This window comes from Trachinotus anak, unplaced genomic scaffold, assembly GCF_046630095.1.
Source record: "Trachinotus anak isolate AG129_WGS33_773 ecotype Australia unplaced genomic scaffold, CSIRO_AGI_Tana_v1 ptg000024l, whole genome shotgun sequence".
NCBI classification, from domain to species: Eukaryota; Metazoa; Chordata; class Actinopteri; order Carangiformes; family Carangidae; genus Trachinotus; species Trachinotus anak.
The window spans coordinates 2292786-2312354 of NW_027273875.1; the positions used below are offsets into that span (position 1 = coordinate 2292786).

The 19569-nt window shown below is 40.7% G+C and overlaps 2 protein-coding genes across 6 annotated transcripts in view; both read right to left on the reverse strand.

The window, feature by feature from the left end:
- The window catches only part of stk10 (serine/threonine kinase 10), a 41835-nt gene extending 26085 nt beyond the window's left edge, over nucleotides 1–15750 (reverse strand). Inside the window, exons 1-2 of the mRNA XM_071460534.1 lie at nucleotides 15198–15750; nucleotides 4446–4610 (exon numbers count right to left, since the gene is read on the reverse strand). Coding sequence (XP_071316635.1) covers nucleotides 4446–4610; nucleotides 15198–15356 — 324 coding nt within the window. The 5' untranslated portion in view covers nucleotides 15357–15750. The remainder of the gene's footprint in view (nucleotides 1–4445; nucleotides 4611–15197) is intronic.
- A 723-nt stretch (nucleotides 15751–16473) lies between these two features.
- The window catches only part of LOC139607568 (cytokine-like protein 1), a 76426-nt gene continuing 73330 nt past the window's right edge, over nucleotides 16474–19569 (reverse strand). For all 5 annotated transcript variants that reach the window (XM_071460548.1, XM_071460546.1, XM_071460547.1 and 2 more), the window contains 3 exons: nucleotides 19238–19282; nucleotides 18755–18901; nucleotides 16474–18469 (listed from right to left, as the gene is read on the reverse strand). In XM_071460548.1, the coding sequence (XP_071316649.1) occupies nucleotides 18425–18469; nucleotides 18755–18901; nucleotides 19238–19282 (237 nt within the window). In that variant the 3' untranslated portion in view covers nucleotides 16474–18424. The remainder of the gene's footprint in view (nucleotides 18470–18754; nucleotides 18902–19237; nucleotides 19283–19569) is intronic.

Sequence of the window (19569 nt, forward strand, 5' to 3'; positions counted from 1 at the left end):
TGTGTTTTTGTCAGCGTCTCATTTGCTCTCCGTGCCTGACAGAATTCTTGATGACATGTTGTACTGCAGTGAAAAATGTGCCCTGGCTGGTCAAGCTGGATGCAAAGCATACCCACTGTGGGCTGAACATACACGCAGACACAAGCTCTCTTAATCTCTCTCACACCCTCCCTCTCACACACACACACACACACACACACACACACACACACACACACACACACACACATATGGGAAGACACAAAAATTAACCAGTTTAAAGTTTAGAGAATTACTGAACTGAGCGCAGTTGGTGTCGTCCAACGTCCTACAGCAGATATCATCACCACTTTCTTTTCCACCTCTTCATTCTCTTTTGAGCCAAGCTGGATCAACTCAGGCACAGTCTACAAAGCCCTGCTGACACCGCAGTGTCAAGTCACAACTCTGTACTTTCACAATGATTTACCTCATTTCATCAGAGGTCTAAAGAACGTAAAAGACCTGCTTCGAAACTGCAGCCAGTGCTGAGTAAAGAAAAGAAACACAGCATGAATCACACAGTCTCACACCTGTACTTTGCCATTCAATGAACATGACTAATGCTTCAGTGATATGTGTTCTCTCCAAGGTGTGTATGAGATGATGCCAACAAAGACACCACACATTGACTTGTATTGAGGCTTTGCAGTGTCATCAGAAGTCTCCTAGCAACCACAGTCAGTGCCAGTATGTCGACCTCACTGTAGGAAAATAGTGGCAAATACATAGTAAAGAAAGATCATCATCACTGTCTCTCTGGGTCTAAAAACAGCCACCAGCATGAGTTCACAGCCCAATCTCCGTCTTCTTTGTCAAACTAAAAGCTCTAGAAAAATATTATTTACACACTGAGTACACAACAGGCAAACACACACACACACAGAAACACGAAACACTCATTGGTATAACATTAGTAGCATTTTCCACGACTGAGCTGAGGGCCTGGAACTTTTTGAACCTGTTTCCTCCTCTGCAAGACTGCAGTGCTTTAATGGGTTAAACCACAAGATCTTAAGTCTAGTCTACAATTCTACAAGTTGGTGTACTTAAGCTGTTGTTTTGGTCTGAGGAGACATCTGGCTTTAAAAAAAACTCTGATTTCAAACTTAGCTAAAAGCAGTCATTAGAGATTTCTAATGGATCTCTACTCTGTCTTTTAGTTAAGGGAAGGGAGCAGGAGTTTTGAGGAGTTTAGAAGGAACCAAGTTTTATTCATGGTGATTCAACTCCTGCTATACTCAGTCTTTTTCAGACTGATACTGACAATCTTAATGTTCCTTTCAATGTGTGGCATGATGTGTTCCAGTCTAATAGGCTTGAGTTTGTTCACCAAAATTGATTCTCCAAATTCTGCCAGTTACCTATAGTGGTATCTAATAAAGCCAAGCATTTTTTTATGAGATATCCTGAGATTTTCACCACCACTCAAATGCAACAGACATTAATGAAATTTCATGATGCTCAAAAAAAATGTGAATTTAATTAAATAATTCAGCAGTAATATCCCTGCTCCTCTGATTAATGAAAAAGCTGTATTATCAACAATTTTCATTGGAACTATCTAAGAAATCAAAGAAATAGTTCTCGTTAAAACTGGTGAGAGTTGAGAGTGAATGTGAATTCCATTCACCTCCATTGTATTGTTGTGGCAGCATAAATCAAGTCCTCTGCAAAAAAAACTTAAAAACTTTCTGCATGGCCAGATATCACTAGAGGCCATTTTATTGTCATTTATGTCCTCTGATTAGCTGTCCTCCTCTCCTCTCTCTTTCTGTCTCTCTGCTTGTTCCTCTCAGTGTGCTGACATCAGTAGTCCCATCCCAATGTTAAAGGCCCTCTTTTTCTCACGCTGTTGGCCTGGCTGCCTCACTAGGTTCAAGACCAGATTGTTCCTGAAAGGGAACAAACAGCCTCTCTCTCTGTCTCTCTCGCTCTCTATTTCTTTCTTCCTCTATCCCCCTCTTACTCAGTAGAAAGCAGAACGGGTGGGTCGGCACTGGAATGCATCATCTCACCCCTGCCTAGTCCACCCAACCGAGGTTACTGAGGCCTGACCATCGACCATTCAGCCAAATGTTAGGATTGTAAGGCGTGGCGCACACATGCGCACACATGCGCACATGTGCACACACACACACACACACACACACACACACACACACACAAACTTATAGCAATGATGTGCAGATCTTGTTCATTTTGACAGGTTATATATAATTTTTCTACTGCCGGTCAGATGCTCGTGTCCATTTTTGCGTAAATTTCGACACTAACCCAAAACAATGAGCTGAGAGATGGGTGTCTGAACATAGCTTGGAAGTGAGGTAGTAAGCAAAAGCTGAGAGTCTTAAGCCACACACACACATACACACACGCACCCACAGACAGAGGAAGCATGTGGTTTGAATGCTGCACATAGAGATGTTTGTACATTTGACTTATCAGGACAAACTAACACAGTCTCACAGAGTCCAGCTTTGACTGATGGGGGACGTTCACCTTCCAGGCTCAGGAATTCCAGCTATGGCTAACACAACCATGACCAGCTCTGAGGCTGTGACACAGCTGTGTGTGTGTGTGTGTGTGTGTGTGTGTGTGTGTGTGTGTGTGTGTGTGTGTGTGTGTGTGTGTTTGTTGAACTTAATTCTTTTGACTTTCATGAGTTCATTCCTATTTATGACATTTTGACACAAGGGATTCTCAGCCTCACTGTTCACTGTTTCCTGTCTTGACACAGTCTCAGAGCTGAATTCCGATATGACTAATGCCAACCCAACATCCTACTGCTACCATTTCACATTAAAAGCCTTCAACTCATGAAACCAAGGTGGCTTTAATTGTGAAGCATTTACAGGAAATGCAATGTGTGTGTCACTGTGGTTAGCAGCAACCATGATCTGTCTAAAATCATCTATATAACATGACATTCCATAACATTTTCTGCATTTGTCATCAGAGAATCATTTTTTAATTTTTGAGGGGGAACCAGAATGAGCAGCTGCAGGGAGCTGTTAGCTGAAAAGCTGCAGGCGACCTGAGCAAGGTGACAACTTCACTGCTGTTGTGTGGAAAACTACTTAGGATGTGCGCAGCATGAAATTAGACTGCAGTTGTAATTATTACCGACTGACTTCTTTATTAAGTTAACATTAGTTTGTTTGGCTGCACTGTAAACTGACACGATTTTCTCTTCTGTTGTATTTCTGACAAAGTAGCTGCTCAAAGATCGTTTGCTGGTCTTGCTGTTGCCACGGTAACCACACGTGACCAAATCACCAAGGACTGAAATTCTAAGGATTACAATTTTAACGATGTACTTAATAATTTGTACTGTTTCGATAACTAAACACAGACAGAACAGTGGGACAGTAGGCCATCCACTGTTCAGAGATGACTAGATTCACTGATTCTGAATTACATTTTTGCATTAAACACACACAAGTTAAATGTAATTTCTATATGTGTTGATAGTAACATCACAAGCAAAGGAGTAAAAAAAAAAAGAACACAACTATCTTTAGTCTCAACGCTGCCTTGTAATTCCTCACATATTGAGAATCATGTCCCAGAATGAGGTCACTATTATTTGTCTTGGCCAGATACACTGTGAGATTAAAGAGGGAGTTGAAAAGTTTACACTTGACCCAGTGAGCGAGTGCAGAGAAGAAAAATAACTCAAGAGCAGAAAACAGTGAACTGAAATTGATCTTCATTTTTGCAGTAACATCGGGGTGAGGATTGGGTCATTTCTGATGCATTATGTCACCCTGGGGGTCTTCTGTCATTCCCGTTTAGGCAATCCACTAATTCTTATCTTTATTTTTCAACACAGCTTTCATATGTGGGAGAAAAATAGTCTAGATGAGATATTCTTGCAATAAAACAACAAGGCAGTCACTGATGAACATCCCATGAGCCTGCCAACAGACATGGTTAAAAGGTTTGCTTTACCACCTCCTGCTGATCATTCAGGTTTCTGTGTTGGGGATCTGTTTGGTAAGGTTGCAAAGAAAACTTGGTGGACGGACACAAAAACTACTCAACACAGTGAAAACAATACATCTTGTGAGGAAGGTAACAGTGTAGACAGCAGATAAGGTCCCTTTGGTACACTATGCACTGGTCTGATGCAACAGCAGCCCTGATAACACTGTTCCCATACATGCAGGCAGCACATAGTACGTTCATTTAAGCAAACTGTGTGAGCTGTTTTTCTTTGTTTAAGTGTGAAAATAACAAAGTGATGCGGGCATTTCTATATTTCTATATATCCTATATATATATATATATATATATATATAAAATATTTCTATAGCGGACTTTGTTTCAGTGTTCCCTGAAGTAAAGGTGAAACAGAAAGGTTGGCAAGTATGTGGTTTCCATTTGAAGCTGGTTGGCTTAACCAAGATGCTTGTTTTACCTACCCACAGTTTGTTGTCATGGTAAAATGCGTCAAGCAGCTTGACAATGTAGCGGTGGTCACATTTAGCCAGGATGTCGATCTCAACCATGTAGTCCTCCAACTCCTCCTCGCATTTTGTCTCAATCACTTTGGCTGCAGCTAGAGCTTGTGTCTCTTTGTTCCTGGCCTGAAAGACAGTGAAACAGAAGTTCAACATGCATGAATAATGGCAGGCGTCATGATGAACAGCAGTTTTTTTCCAGTGTAATTAATCCTATGAAGCCTTGAGTTTCACTTCTCCAGAGAGAGCAATTTTTCATCCTTTAAACTTCCACATAAGGTATTAATAGCAGGGGTGATGCAGGGTATGACTATGTAATATAAAAGGGGAAAAAAATATCAAAATCAAACAGACAATATCAAGCTTAAGGAAGTCAGTAAATGAATACAGACATCCACTGTAAGACTTTGCCTCTCAACTTAGTAAATTCCCAGTTTGCCCTGAAGTTATCGCGCTACTTGTACTTTGTGTTCGACTTCTCTGTCCCAGCTATCACCAAAGGGAATCTGAAATGGGACAATGTGAAAATGTTGACTAACTTACATTTAGAGACAAGACAGGAAAGGAAGTTCCACACCCTCCCTGCGCAACTGGGTAAAAGGAGGAACCGTAAAACCCTTCAAGTGCCAGTATGACTAAACTAAGACACACACACAGACAGTAGATGTAGGGTTCCGACTGATGAGATGTTTTGGGTTAACACGACATGATTGTGTGCCTGCAGTCAGGACCACAGGTTCACTGTAATAACTGTGAGAGCACGACCGGAGACACAACAAGAGTTAAAGGATCATGAAAGAGGGTGTCAGACATTACAGTGTGTGAGAGGGTGAAAATGTCCCGGTGAGAAATGGAGGCGATACCGCTGTGTGCATCTGTGCGCATGTACGTGTGCATGGGTCGACCCAGTGACCTGCAGAAATTCGACAGACTAAACAGCCTGCTGGGGTCTGATGCCTCCATGCTTTACAGGGGCTGTGGGAAAACATCTGAATAAACAGAGCAAGCTCACAGCGACACACACTTTTTAGCTCATCTCAGAGCACCATGACTATGTGTGTGTCTGAGCATGTTTGTCAAACAAAGCTCCAGAGAAGCCCAGATGCCCCCACCAGAGTAACCCACAGTGTGAGTCAACAGGACGTCTCCTGCCGCCATCAAACCATCAGTCAGTCAGTTAACAAACCCCGACAGTAAACAATGAGACACCAGACACTTTCACTCCTCTGCCCACTCCTGCAGCAACAAACTCACTCTCTGGGGTCTGATACACTGTATATGCATGTGTATATATACAGTAATATATGCATTTGTGTAACATCATGACAAGTAGAAGATTCAGACAATAAGCTGATAGATTTTTAATTTACTTGACTGTCAAATTTGATAATCTATGAATCGTTTGAGTTTATTATGAAGCAAAAACATCTACTGGTTCCAGATTTCAAAAATGCTGCTTTTTCTGCTTTAAACTGATATAAATCTTTGGACTGGACCCGTGTGATGAAACAAGCCATTTGATTTGAACTGTGACTGGCATGTTTTTTTAATCCTCTGAGGCTTTATAGACTAAATAATATGAAATGAGTGTTGATAAGTATTGAGTAAGTGAAAATAAAAACTGACTGATCAATACTGAAAAAAAAGTGACGTATGATCATTTTTTCAACCATCAGCTGCATCGCCTGACATTTGTCTCGAGTAATTACAACGTGAACGTGGATGCTCAAAGGTGAATACAAAAGGATATTGATGAAAGCCAAAGTAGTCAAAGAGGAACAACTGATATATAAGGTACCAAAATAAGGCCAGTTCAATTGCACCTGTCCCACAACGGCTCACATCCTGTCTCGCATCTACAGACCAACAGAACGATGGCTGACTTATACAGATGTGAGCGGCTGCCAGCAAATCAAAAAGGGGCTAAGTGATTTGTCAGGTCCACACGTTTTCCTCTCAAACATGTATAGTCGTGAAAAACCCCAGTGAACCAAATGTTTCGTCATGATAAAATTTACAACATTAGTGATGCACAAATACAAATACACAAGCAAACAAGAGATTTATGGAGTTGCAAGTTTTGGTGCCATTTTATAGTTTTAACCCTATCAAGAGCCAACCCCTAGCTTCAAGATCTCTCTCTCTCTCTCTCTCTCTCTCTCTCACACACTCACTCACACACACACACACACACACACACACACACACACACACACACACACCTTTACATCTCAGTGGGAACAAGGCTGAGGAATGCGTCTCTGGCCTTCAGATGGTTGGGGGAGTGGACAAAAAGGGTAAACTGAGCCTCCAGCATCTATGTGGCGGTGTGGGGAATGTATTACGTCAATGAGGGTCCTCAAGTGTTGTATGCAAACATGCGTGTTTGTTTATGTGTGCACCTTACCAAGTGTATACACTGCGCAGAGAGGAAATTACAGCGAAAACACCTCATTGTGTCTCACGTGGGACTCTCCGACTTTCTAAGTTAGCGTGACATCAAGGCACAGGCGTGTGTTGATGATTGCGCATGTTTACACACAAGAGAGAGACCAGGAAATAACTGAGGGAGGCGGCATCATCCCATCCTTCGTAATGTTTTAATCTTAACAAGCTTAGAAAGAGCAGCTGCAGTCTCTCCCCTCAAACACAGATTCCTGCCTAACTGAGTGACGTCTTTACTCACAGTCTGTTGATTCAGGTTAACTAATGTTAATTTCTCTTCAACACTTTCTACCATTGTCATTGCTTATTTAGAGTCTGCTGTCGACCTTCCTTCACATCCCGACACACTATCCCCACCGTTAATGTGCTTATTGCATTTTACAGACCTGCAGTGTTAATTTGTGCACAACCAAACACTGGATACTCAACGCAGCTACGATACAACCCATCTGGCCCAGGTGGCACCAACATCATTCTTACCGTGTTTACATGTAACAAATAAGAGTGACAAGAAAACAAAAGAAAAGACACACCAGATGTCAGAGTCCTACAGAAAACACTGTAAATTATTCCATAATAACAGGACACAACCACAGGACCGAGGGAGAAGCACTACGCTTAACTACATACTGTAGCTGCTGCAGCCGTCCCATGAGAAAACAACGCTGCACTGTTTCTAACCCACTGACTCTTCACTCTCCTCCAGAGGAGAACAACAGTCTTTGCCTTTGTTTGGGTCTGGTTACCATGGAGAGCAGGAGGACTTGGTTCTGCTCCGTCTTACAGGCTTGTTTCACCAGATCTCTCTCTGGATGCTTTTTTTTCCCTGTTCATTAGTGACTTGGCTTTCACGTAGGTTAAGTGCAAAAGGATTACCTGATGGACCCAGCCTGGCAGAAAAACAGACTCATTCACACTCTTCTTGAAGGTTTGAATAAGTTGCGGTAAAAAAAAAAAAATATATATATATATATATATATATATATATATATATATTAATATATAAAAAACATTGTATTGTATGTTTCAGGTATCTAGGGCATCACATAATATCTTTTTTTGTCACATAGACTATGACACAGGTCATCTACAGACTAATACAGGGAAATCCTACAGACTCTACAATAAAAAAAGTACAGGTAAATAACGACTTTCACCTAAATGCCAAAATATGTTTCTTTTATCTTGCAGTGTGAAAGGAGGATGTGCTTAACATCTAATTAAACAACATGAAAACACAAATGAGGATTAGAGTTACACTGCTCATCAGGGCCTCCCAAATCCCTTTACAACACAATTTCTCATGAGTGACTTTACCAAAATAACAACAGTAGGCCAACAGTAACCAACAGTTTTCACTGCAATTTGAAGCCTCTATATCCACTTCCCTCTCTATCATCCAACTTTTTAACCACCTTCCATGTTGTTTTTCCTGACTTAAACCCTTCTCCCTGGATCATATGCATGCTTCCTTACCACCCTGCCTCACTCATTGTCTGCCACACTGTACACCTTTTGTCCCCCTCACCTAATTTGTCTGTCATCCCTGCTTGTATATCTCTCCCCATCTGTCATGTACATCCATCCATCTGTTTTCAGTAACTGCCTGCGTGAAGGCCACAATCCATGACCGAGAAGCACGCCGGCTGCCGCTCAACAAAAGATTTTCAAAGGGAAAAGCTGTAAAAGCAGTTGTTACTGAGCCAGTACCACAAAAACACACTGTATGTACTGGTAGACTGAGTAAACACACACATATAAAAGCACACAGATCCTGCCTTATGTCAGCGTGTATCATTTCAGTATTCAAATGCACACAGTCCTTTCAAAATGAATTGGGCTGGGAATAATAATAGTTAATACTGTGTCCGTGTTGACTAAGATATTGATGATAACTGTGTGGGTGTGGGTGTGTGATTCAAGGCAGAGGTCACACTCAAAATGGAAAAGCCCACAGCAAGTTTCATCAAAACTAAATATAATCTGAAATAATTTTATCTAAAATATATATGTGTGTATATTTTTCCCCATCAGCCTTTTAACAGAATGTATTTTAGTTTCATAACAATTAAGGAGTCTTTGACCATTTCAACCCACAAAGATGAAAAGAACAATGTGTCAGTGGACCGAGGGACCTCATGTCACTGATCACACAGAAGACCTTCCCTCGGGTCATTCACCTCCAGGTTGAATGAATATACCACATGCTGACGAGTATTTTCAGCTTGCATACTGTGTTATAGTCTCTACAAACACACACAACTGCCTTCAGGGGAATGTGTGTGTGTGTGTGTGTGTGTGTGTGTGTGTGTGTTAGACCTTTGCCCCATCATAAACCTGTAAATCTGTGAAAAGATGTGGTTCTCAGCTCCTGCATAATGACAGCAGCTAATAAAAAACCTCTGCTCTGACAACAGCAGACGCCTGTGGATGTGATGATCTCTCATTCAGATGAACAAAGGGCACAAGCAAAGCATGTTGTGCGTGACAGAAGTTGGACAAAGTTCATAAAAAGTTATTTTTTATTACATGATTGTGTAAACAACAACAATAATAATAATAATAAACCACTTAAAACTGATTTCTTGTTATGTATGTCAAGAGAAACACTGGAGAGAAGCATGTTTTTATGAAAAAAAAAAAAAAAAAATGTATTCACAATAACAAAATGCACCAAATTTTAGATATTCAAATTAGTTCACAGCCTGCCTACTGTCTGTATTACACCATTAACAACCTGATCTCTGGTCAAGGTTTAAGGCTGTTTTGTGTGCAACCAAAATAGAGAGTTCAGTTCTAAGAGAGGGAATTATCTAGGTTTCCTTAAAACCTCAAATAACAAAGAAAAGAAAGTAATGGATCTATTTGTAGCTTATCCAGGGTTGAAAACGAGAAGGATGGTCAGTTCTTGTTGTTAAGAAAAGAGGAATGAGGAATATTTTCCTTTATCAACTCAGCAGCAAGATGATTCCTCTCTTGAACAACCCACTGACTGCATGAAAGCATGGACTGATGCATTTACAGAGCTGGGTGTGAAGCATGCAGCAGAGCAAGGCTCAAACTTTATGCCCCTCACTGAAGCAATGAGTTTTTTCAGGATGTGAAAGTTTTGATCAACATTGCAAAATGTCCCACACTCACAACCTTGAAGTGAACGCAAATCACAAGAGCAAAGCAGGTCAGTGAGGCAGGAAATCCTAACACTGCACAAAGAGCTTTGAAAGAACATAACCCACGCTTACACTTCTTTTTTTAGTCATTTATACTCGTGCGGGGCCTCATGTTTTATTTCTAAAGCATGAATCTCGTCTCAAATGAGACGCACTTCCTGACTGCAGCCGACCCAGTGCAAGTAAGAACAGATTTGAGGGTTTGCACACTCATATTTAGAGCATGCTGCTAAAACCAAGCTCAGACAGGTATTGCAAGACGGCAGATCATTCATTGTAACTCTACCTCAAACAAATCTGAAAAAACTTCAAGTGAATGGGATGGTTACAATGTGCTTCAGTGTTAAACCTGACAGAAGAGGAAATTCGAGAAAAAATGTGAAAACAAATACGCAAATTTAGCTAAGCTAAGTAGAGCTAAATGGCTACTAATAATGTGTAATCCTGCTTCTTGCATTGGTGAAGTTGTTTGAGATTGGACTGAACAAACAGACTGAAAATTTGTTTAATAAATTCTCATCAAAGTCCTCGACCACCAGCGTGTCACAGGCTCATAACTAGCAGCAGTGTATGGATATAGTAAGGCAGGGGAAACTTTCTGTATATGCTAGTAATAATGTCACCATGAGGATGAAGGGGACTCCCGGCGTGCTGACCCCACGCCCACCCAGCAGGGCTCTTATCAGTCACCATGCATCCAAGCTGCCCCCTGAGATTAGACCCCGAAAGCCCCAGATGACGACAGTCTTAAAGTCCTACAAAGCACTTCAACGCACGTCTTTGAGACGCTGTTATGTTCTAAACTGAGCTATAGCATTTCACACCAACCTTGTGGCTTTCCTTTGCAAAGAGGATGTTGCAACCTGTGCCCCCTCCCCCTTAGCCCACTGATGACACCCAGTGTGTATTGCTTTCACTTGACTGAAGAGGATCATCGTGTTTAGAGTGATTTTTTCATGAGCCTGTCACTCGTTCCACCATCTGTCATTGCGAAACAAGACCACCACAACTCTTCTCTTATCTTGTGCCATAAAGCAACACTGGTTTCCCCACATCTGGCCTGATAAAGGACCTCATTATTCATACCTAATGTGCATAAAAATAAACACTGCTCCCAAAGTGGTCCTTAGGAATATAACCTTTCTAAATTAGACCATGGACAATTAGACCTGTTCTGGCATTGGCAGACCCTTTGAATCCAACCTGATAAAACCTGGCAGATAATAACATTATCACAAACAAAGAAAAGGAAAAGAAAAAAAATCCAGATCTGCAACTTTGTACAATTTGGTGCAGAGGTGGAAGTACATGAGCCACAATGTTATTCTTGAAGTGTCTGAATAAGCTGACACAGTATTTTAAACACTTGCACACGTACACTTACACAGGCAGCTCCACCACAGTTAAAGTCCAGGTTCAGAGCAGAGTCTTTTACATTACAGACCAGCAGGGATAAAGATGTGCTGCGCTTTTGATCCCTCAATGGGAATTTGATGGAGTGTAACCTCGCAGCCCGCGCGTGTCTATTGAAACATTTCTCCAGCGGCAGCAGGGCAATGTGTTCAGTGGCACGTGGCTCATTAATTAGTGAGGGGAACCATACAACTCCTCTGTTTCATGCTTCAGCTGTAGCCACACACCTTCACACACTCATACTCAGACTCACTGCAACAAGTGCATGCATGCATAGACAGACAAAACAAAGAAAAGATCCTATGACACACTGGATGGACAGGAAGTGAGACATTCTCCTGTCATGACTGGAAGTATGAGGAGGACCGTACTGGTAAACAGAGATGCCTGGGGTGAATTTTAAGAATCACCACAGTATTATGCTATTACAGTAGATTATTTGGGGGTGTGCGCACATTTCAAGGACATGCGACATGCACCAAAAGGGACTCAAAGACGACAAATGAGATTAAATCAAACTGCAATGCAAATCTGAAAGTACAGCACCGATAGCACATCAAGAAACACTGATGTAGCTGTCAGTGCCTTGTTCTCTTGAAGCCAAACTCCAGCAGGCTCTGATATAGTCAAAACGTTTTTATGTGCTCAGAATCAGTTGAGTGCTGATTATTTTCATGAAACCAAATCTTTTGGAGAAGCTACATTTCTCAAATTTACATCCTGGGCTGAATTAATCTTAAAATATCACCAAAAACGCAGACAACACAGAGTTTGAAACACTGCCTTAATTTCTTTCTGTTTAACTACTGTGTGTCACTGACACTGGTGCCGGACAGTACTGTAACCTTATAACACAGAATATCTGAGCTGTAAACAACAGGTTGTTTGTGAAAATGCGTTTCCTTCTGTGTGGTCATATACTTTGTAGCCACGTTTAAAAATGAATACTCTGCATTTTCTGTGTTTGTTTTGTTTAAATCATATGTGCTATGCTATTCAGCTAAAAAGAAAAAAAGTTCTTCTTTTTTAATTAATTGACGACACAATTGCATCAATTGCATTAAATAATCATATCTGGATTCTTAGTGAATATTCAAACCAAGAAGCACAGATTGCTGTGCTTCATTAAGAGCCAAACTATGCTCAACAAACAATAGAAGTCTTAAAGAATTAGAATTTAAATTAGAAGTCTTGAGGATGAGAACATTTCATGGTCGCGGACCAACAGTTCTTGACCTTTTTGTGACCCTTAAAAAAAAAAACATGAAACGAGATCCGGCAGTTTAACCAAACAACTTCATATTCATAAGAAAACATTTTAGAGGCCGGAAGAGAAATCTACACAGTATTTGACAAAAAAAAAAAAAAATCATATTATTATTTTGTGTCCCCTCAAATTGATCTTGGGCCACTCATCAGACTGTCAAGTAAAGACAAGTACAGTTGCACCTACAGCTGAATTACAGCAGGGCATATTTAACAACTGAGGGACTATATTCTATTCTATGCGATCCTTCTGTCACAGTGCTCCTTCAATATAAACACACCCACAGCTTGGTTCGTCCTGCGTGTTTATTCTCCCAGTGGTGACATTAACCTTTAGAGAGTCAGTGTGACAGGAGTACTCTGTACCCTCCGCCAATGCTGCACAATTGAAGAGGCCTGTGCTTAATCTCAAAGACAGATGTTGGAAACAAAAGAAGCAGCCTGAGCAAAGGTCTTTGCCACGTGCAGACAACAAGAACTAAAACTGCATTTTTTTTCTTCTATGAAGAAACCGTTAGCACTGCCCTTCTGCTGCCTGTCACACATCCAACACCAGCTGTTTTTTTTAATTTGACTCTTGCCCCTTAAGGTCTGATAAGCAGCTGATTTGACAGAGCTTCCTCCCTTCACGCCTGCTCTATCAAAGACTTTAAAAAAGAAAAACATGCACAATTCACCACCCGAAGCCTTTCCCTCCCACAGATGAGCTGATTATTGAGTTTTGGGGCTGTGAGAGGAAGCTGCCCCCCCCCAGTGCGGTCCCACGATTTCCTCTCCTGGCCATCATCTGCTCCCACTCCATTCCCTCTATCTGACAGCTGCAGGTGTGAAGCTGTCCTCTTCCAACCCACTCAAGAAAAGGAAACAGAAGCCAAAGCATGGGCTTGAGGTTTGTATAAGAAAGGGCAAACATGGCAGGGACACGTTACATTTCAGAAAGCCTCCAAATTATTGAAGCAAAATGATAATCCAACGTACTAATAAGCCCCAAACCATCTGTGAATTGTGAAATTCAAATTCTGTGTCTTTACAGACTAAAAGCTTCTTTAAACTTGTGTTTAAACCTTGTGTTCAGTCAGTCCCTCAGCTTCTTAGCAGCAAACTGAAAGCATTGTTTGTTTTCATGGTATACTGGTCGCTTCACTTGTGTTTTTAGTTTTACTTTCTCTGTGTTGTCAAAAAACTATCCACAGGACGTCTCACATGTTCACTCTGCTCAAAAGATGCATTATAGGAACACTGACGTCATGTTTAATTCAGACTCGTGGCTACATAAGCAAGAATTGAAAAGTACTCTTTTCATTTCATTGCAAACAAGTCGCCCACCCCCACCCCCACCCCCTCCACTGAAACTCTTACATTTCAAAGAAATTGGTGCAAACGCTTCCTAGTCCCATTTATTAGTAATTTCCTATATACAACTGTGTGTTACAAAGTGTCCGGGAAAAACAGAGCACCTAAATAAGGTGGAGTCCTCTGCAAAGACTGCACTTTCTGTTCAATACAGACCTCTGCTAAGGCATCACTTCTTCCACTGAGGCCCCCGACGTGTCAAAGACTTTCACTGTGCTCCACGAGGCAGTGAAGACACAGAGGGCCTGTGCCATGCCTCACAGAGGGGACTGACCAGCAAACACATCCAGATTAAATAACTTCTCCGAGCCAAAAGAGCTGCTGGTGAGGTTTGGGAGGAAGAAACAGACAGAACTAATGAAGGGTGCTTTCACAGTCCCTGTGGCTTCACACTGGATTCACAGCAAGGACTGGAGAAGGGAGGGGAAGGGGGAGCCGGGGAGGTGATTACTGCAGATGTCTGCAGAAGATCATTCGACAAATGAGTGGTCTCTTTTACATGTACTTCAGAGGCACATCGACTTAAAATTGTCAAAAAAGTCGCCAGTTGCAGGAGCATGTGAACAACCTTAGACTAACATGAGTACCACCTCTTTCATCCACCAGCAGTGTTGACTTCCTTTAGTTTGATTTACAGTCACTCAAGTGTACAAGCCACATAGTTGAGATATTAGTCATCATCTCAGCAATGCAGGGATGGTGAAGCCTATAAAGGTGATCGGAAGCACTTCACAGCCTAGGCACTGAAGGCCAAGCAAGAGGAGTGACTATATAAGACATGTGCATCAAAAATAACTACAGAAATCCTAACTTTAAAGTAAGCCAATGTACGGAATGTATAATTTACTCTCATTCATCTTAGAATAACACACACAGAGAAGTCAGAAAAAAAGAGATTTTATGGCAGAACATTAAAGTGACTTTGAATTTGGGAAGAGATGAGAAGAAGCCCTACATGAGCAGAATGTAACTGAGCTGGCAGCCCACAGGTGAGCAACCCATCAATAAAGTGCTACACTGGCACGGTGAGTCTGCAGGTGCTGCGCGTCTCCTACGTCACACTTACCTTGTAGACCTTTCCAAACGCGCCGTCGCCCAGTTCGCCGATAATTTCCCATATGTCGTTAGGATTGATGTCCCGGTGGACGTGCTCGTACTGCTTGGCTTTCTTCTTGATCTCGATGCTGGGCAGATGAAATATTTTGCTGAATCTAGCGAGTGCCATGATTTAAAAATGCAATGGCCCTCAACTTCAAAATAAAAGAGCAACTAACAAAAACGCTCGGGTCTTCCACACAGAGAGCGTTACGCACGCCGAGACGCGCAGTCCGTCAAAAACAAAACACTTCCCTGCCAATTAACAGTCCTCACTTTCCGCGTCTCAGAGAAAAAGAAAAAGAAAAGGAGAAGTGAGCTCGTTGAAAGAAGCTATTCTACTCCGTCCATCTCCGCCCGGTGGGTGCGCAGGCTCTCGGGTTGAAACTTGTTATGATCCCATTCACAGGCTGCGGTGAAGTGCTGGACGCGCGGTGACCACCTGCCGCTTCTGACACGATGCAGGAGCTGGCAGCCTGCTCTGCCTGCCTGGGCAACTTGTTGCCTCAAACTGTGAGAGAAAGCCCCACCTCGTTACTCAACAGCCCTCCCTACTGCCGTCATGGAAATGTAGTTTATTTGAGAGAACAAGTCGTCGTCATTATAGCACCGGTGAGGTAAAAGGACTTCATGTCCGGGTTGGGTTGGTACTGGGCGTGTCCCTCACGGCTCCAACAGCTGGGACACTAACAAAACTACTCGATCGTTGAGTTATTGTAACTATTTTTTCTCTGTTCTTTTATAATCCTACTGCATCACCATAATGTCGAATGCTGTTGGTTGTAGGTTAACTTTTATTTGAGAATTCAGACTCTGGGTGGATTTATCATCTGCTACTTTCGTTTATTAGAAATCTTCGAATATAAATTCATTGACCTGCGCCGTTTTTACTGTGGTGTAAAGCCACAGACTGGCTCTAACACACTTCACCTGTACAGGTGGTGCTGTAGCTCCCTCTAGTGGCACATTCAGCTCCTACCTGTTCAGCATGTGGGGCATGAGTGTGCTGCAGCAGACAGGCAGGCAGCTCTGAATAGCCTCTATTATTATTGATGAAATGATTTGTCATTAATCAATCGATTGATTGAGAGAAAACAATTTACTTTTTTGGACAGAGAATTGTTTAAGTCATCTCATTTGGCAAAAATGCCAAACATTTCCAGTTCCCAGTTCCTAAAATGTGAGGATATGCAGTGTTTTTAATGTCATGAACTGAGTATCTGTGGATTGTTTCGGTCAGACAAAACAAACAATTTGAAGGTGTCACCTTGGACTATTCATAAGTTGCAGTCATATTGTTGTCACGACAGCTCTCTGACACAGACAATTGTGTGACTGAGTTGGATTTTTTTTTTTATGGTCTGATATTTTTATTCTGCAAGTATTTTTCCTGGTTAAATGAAGGATTAACTAACTCTGAGATCTCTGTGAAACATTGGATTATGTGGTTGTATGATTTTTACTCTTTCCCTTAGTGTACAGGGCCTGGTGATCTTTAAGAGGTCAGAACTGCCAAAGCAATGTTCACATACTTTACTGAGCACTGGTAACTGTTAGGTATCATAAGTTGCACTGTCCTGCAGTGACCTTATGTAGTAACTGCATGTCTGGTATTGTTATAACCTTTTAGCCCTTAAGTTTCACCAGTATCATCACTCAGCAAAGGCATTTAAGTAGTAAGAAGAACTGTCCCTTATGTTGTACTGTATTTTTATATTCACATAATCAACTACAACTCCTGGATCTTGCTATTTCAACTTCATCTTTGTTAAACAGTTTGACCCACTTGCAGGTTTCAGCCACAGAACTATAGTTAAAGAATTAGGAACTGAAGGAAAAGGTAAAGAGATGTTTGGACAACACATCTTGTGTTATTTACCTCATGTAGATTGATTGATGTAAATTGATTGTTGTCATTAAAATGAAACGCATTATTATTGATCTATGACTTCACACAATACTGCCATTTATGGAGAATGTAACCACTGGTAATTTTGAATTATTAGCCAGCGAACTTCAGGGAACATTTCCCCTCAGAGTGTTATAGACGTTACAGAATGCGAGTCATTGACCTTCATTTACCATCTCATCTGCATTAATGATTTTCTCCCTGAATTCTGTGGAAATATTAGCCCAACAATTAACTGCTGAATTCCCAATTATGGACAGGAAGACTGGTGGCAGTGGGGTAATGCAATGCTTTGCTTGCTCATCAGTTTAAATAGGTTGAAAAACATAATTTCCCATGTTGTGTTTCAACAGCATACTGTACTGGGATATTTTTTTTTCCTTATTGAGAGATGGTTTATCATATTGTATCCATTTTAGGGGTGTTTAAGCATGGTTATCATGGTTGTCCAGACTTAATACAAAGCCAACTACTCTCTTCTCTAATGAATCCTTGCATTCTCAATACATTAACAGATAGAGATTTGATCTTCTCTCCTGTAAATCCCCAAAGGAGAATTAGCCTACAGTAAAGAGACAAGCTCATACAAGTCCATACAAGCCCATAGTACAATGATGACATGTCTGCCAGCAACGACTTGGATTCACCTAATATATCTACTCAGTATTTTTGCTCGGATCAGGGGTGTGAACTCACTAACCATAAATCAGGCCTATAGATTATATTAGTGGTTGAGAAATTAGAACAATAAAATATTTTATCATATAAGGAAGACATACATCATGTGTATTGTGTCTTCTATTTTTTTCACTCATTTCAAAGACAGAGTGAGGAAGAGTGAAGAAGAATCTTGACAATAATACAGTGTATGTACTGTGTAACTGTGATATCGACGATTCTATTTACAGTAGAATTTATTAGACATAAGGAAGGAGTGAGAGATGTTGATGACATTCAACAATGAACCAGGTCCAAAGTCTGATGGATGGAGCCACGAGCAAACCTTTGTACAACAATTATTTTTACTCCATTCTCATAATAAAAGAGATCAACAAAAGGCATTTTAATATAGTTTATTATATGAAATGATTTATAAGTTGCAATAAGATGATAATGAACAGATGATAAAAGTACATTTTTTTAGTTACACAACCATAGTTACCATAGATTAAAACTTAAAATCAGACCTTTTCATTGCAAACGGTTGCAGATTGTACATTAGGACTGTATTTCTGTCTCTCCTTTCTGCCTGAGCAGATTGTAATACTGTGATTCTAGGATCCAACGTGTTAGCGCTCCAGTGCAGCACAGTCAAAGATTGTGAACACCAAGTCCTGTAATAAAAAGAAAGGTGAAATATATGTCTTTAGGTAAAGCATGTGTGATTGAATAAGGTTTACACAAGAGTTTATATTTGCTAGGTTGTAAGCAGCTCAATTTCGCGTGTAATCACATTAAATATATTGTAATTTAAATTGACCGACTTCAATTAGAGCTCAATTGAGAGCTAATAGCTAAAGAGCTAATTGCTTTATGACACAAATCAATACATCTTTATGATACAATAAGAATCTAATTGTGTTACACGTATTTAGACTGCTTGCCTTGTCTTGTCTTACCCCGTGACATTTCTCTGACATGATGATGAAGAGCTGTCTCAGTGTGACACCCAACTTCCTCACTTCTCTGGTGTAAGCGCAGCGGCGCTGTCGCAGGCCTTCCACTAAGGAGATGTAGGTCCTCATTTTGTACATCACACAACCATTCTGACAGCATGAGTAGCAATTAGTGTCCCTTTGCATGATTTACAGAAGCTGAGGTTTATACCACAAAATACCACAGAAGTTAGTGTTAAAAATGTGAGGACCGCCGGATTACTCAAAACAGTGTGGAAAAAAGAAGAGATGACGGATTAACATACAGATCAGAAAACATGTTTTCTTTTGAGAATGGTTCTTTGACTGAGGGGTTAAATCATGAATTTTATCTTTAAAAAGTAATTCTGGTTACCTTTCTCATATGTCAACTACATACAAAAACAAATTCTGGGAAATTCAAATGCTGATTCACAATAAAGAGGTTTTAGTTATAATCATACTTACATGGACATCAAGGTAGAGATCTGGCATGTGTGCCATGCAGAGACTCTGCATGAAAAGAACAATATATTTTAACAATATATTTTTTTAAATATTTTTTATTTCCAAATTTGTTATAATGGAATGCAACTTTTACATCCATCCCTGCACTGAGAATACACATTTATCTCATATTACTAAATCCAGCTAAAACACTGCTATGCTCTGATGTGATTGAATTTAAACTATATTAAACATGTATATGTACATCCAGATAGTAAAGGGATTAAATAACTATAGACACACACTACATATCACACAAAAAACATTCAAGCTGAGTGTAAAATCTACTCTCT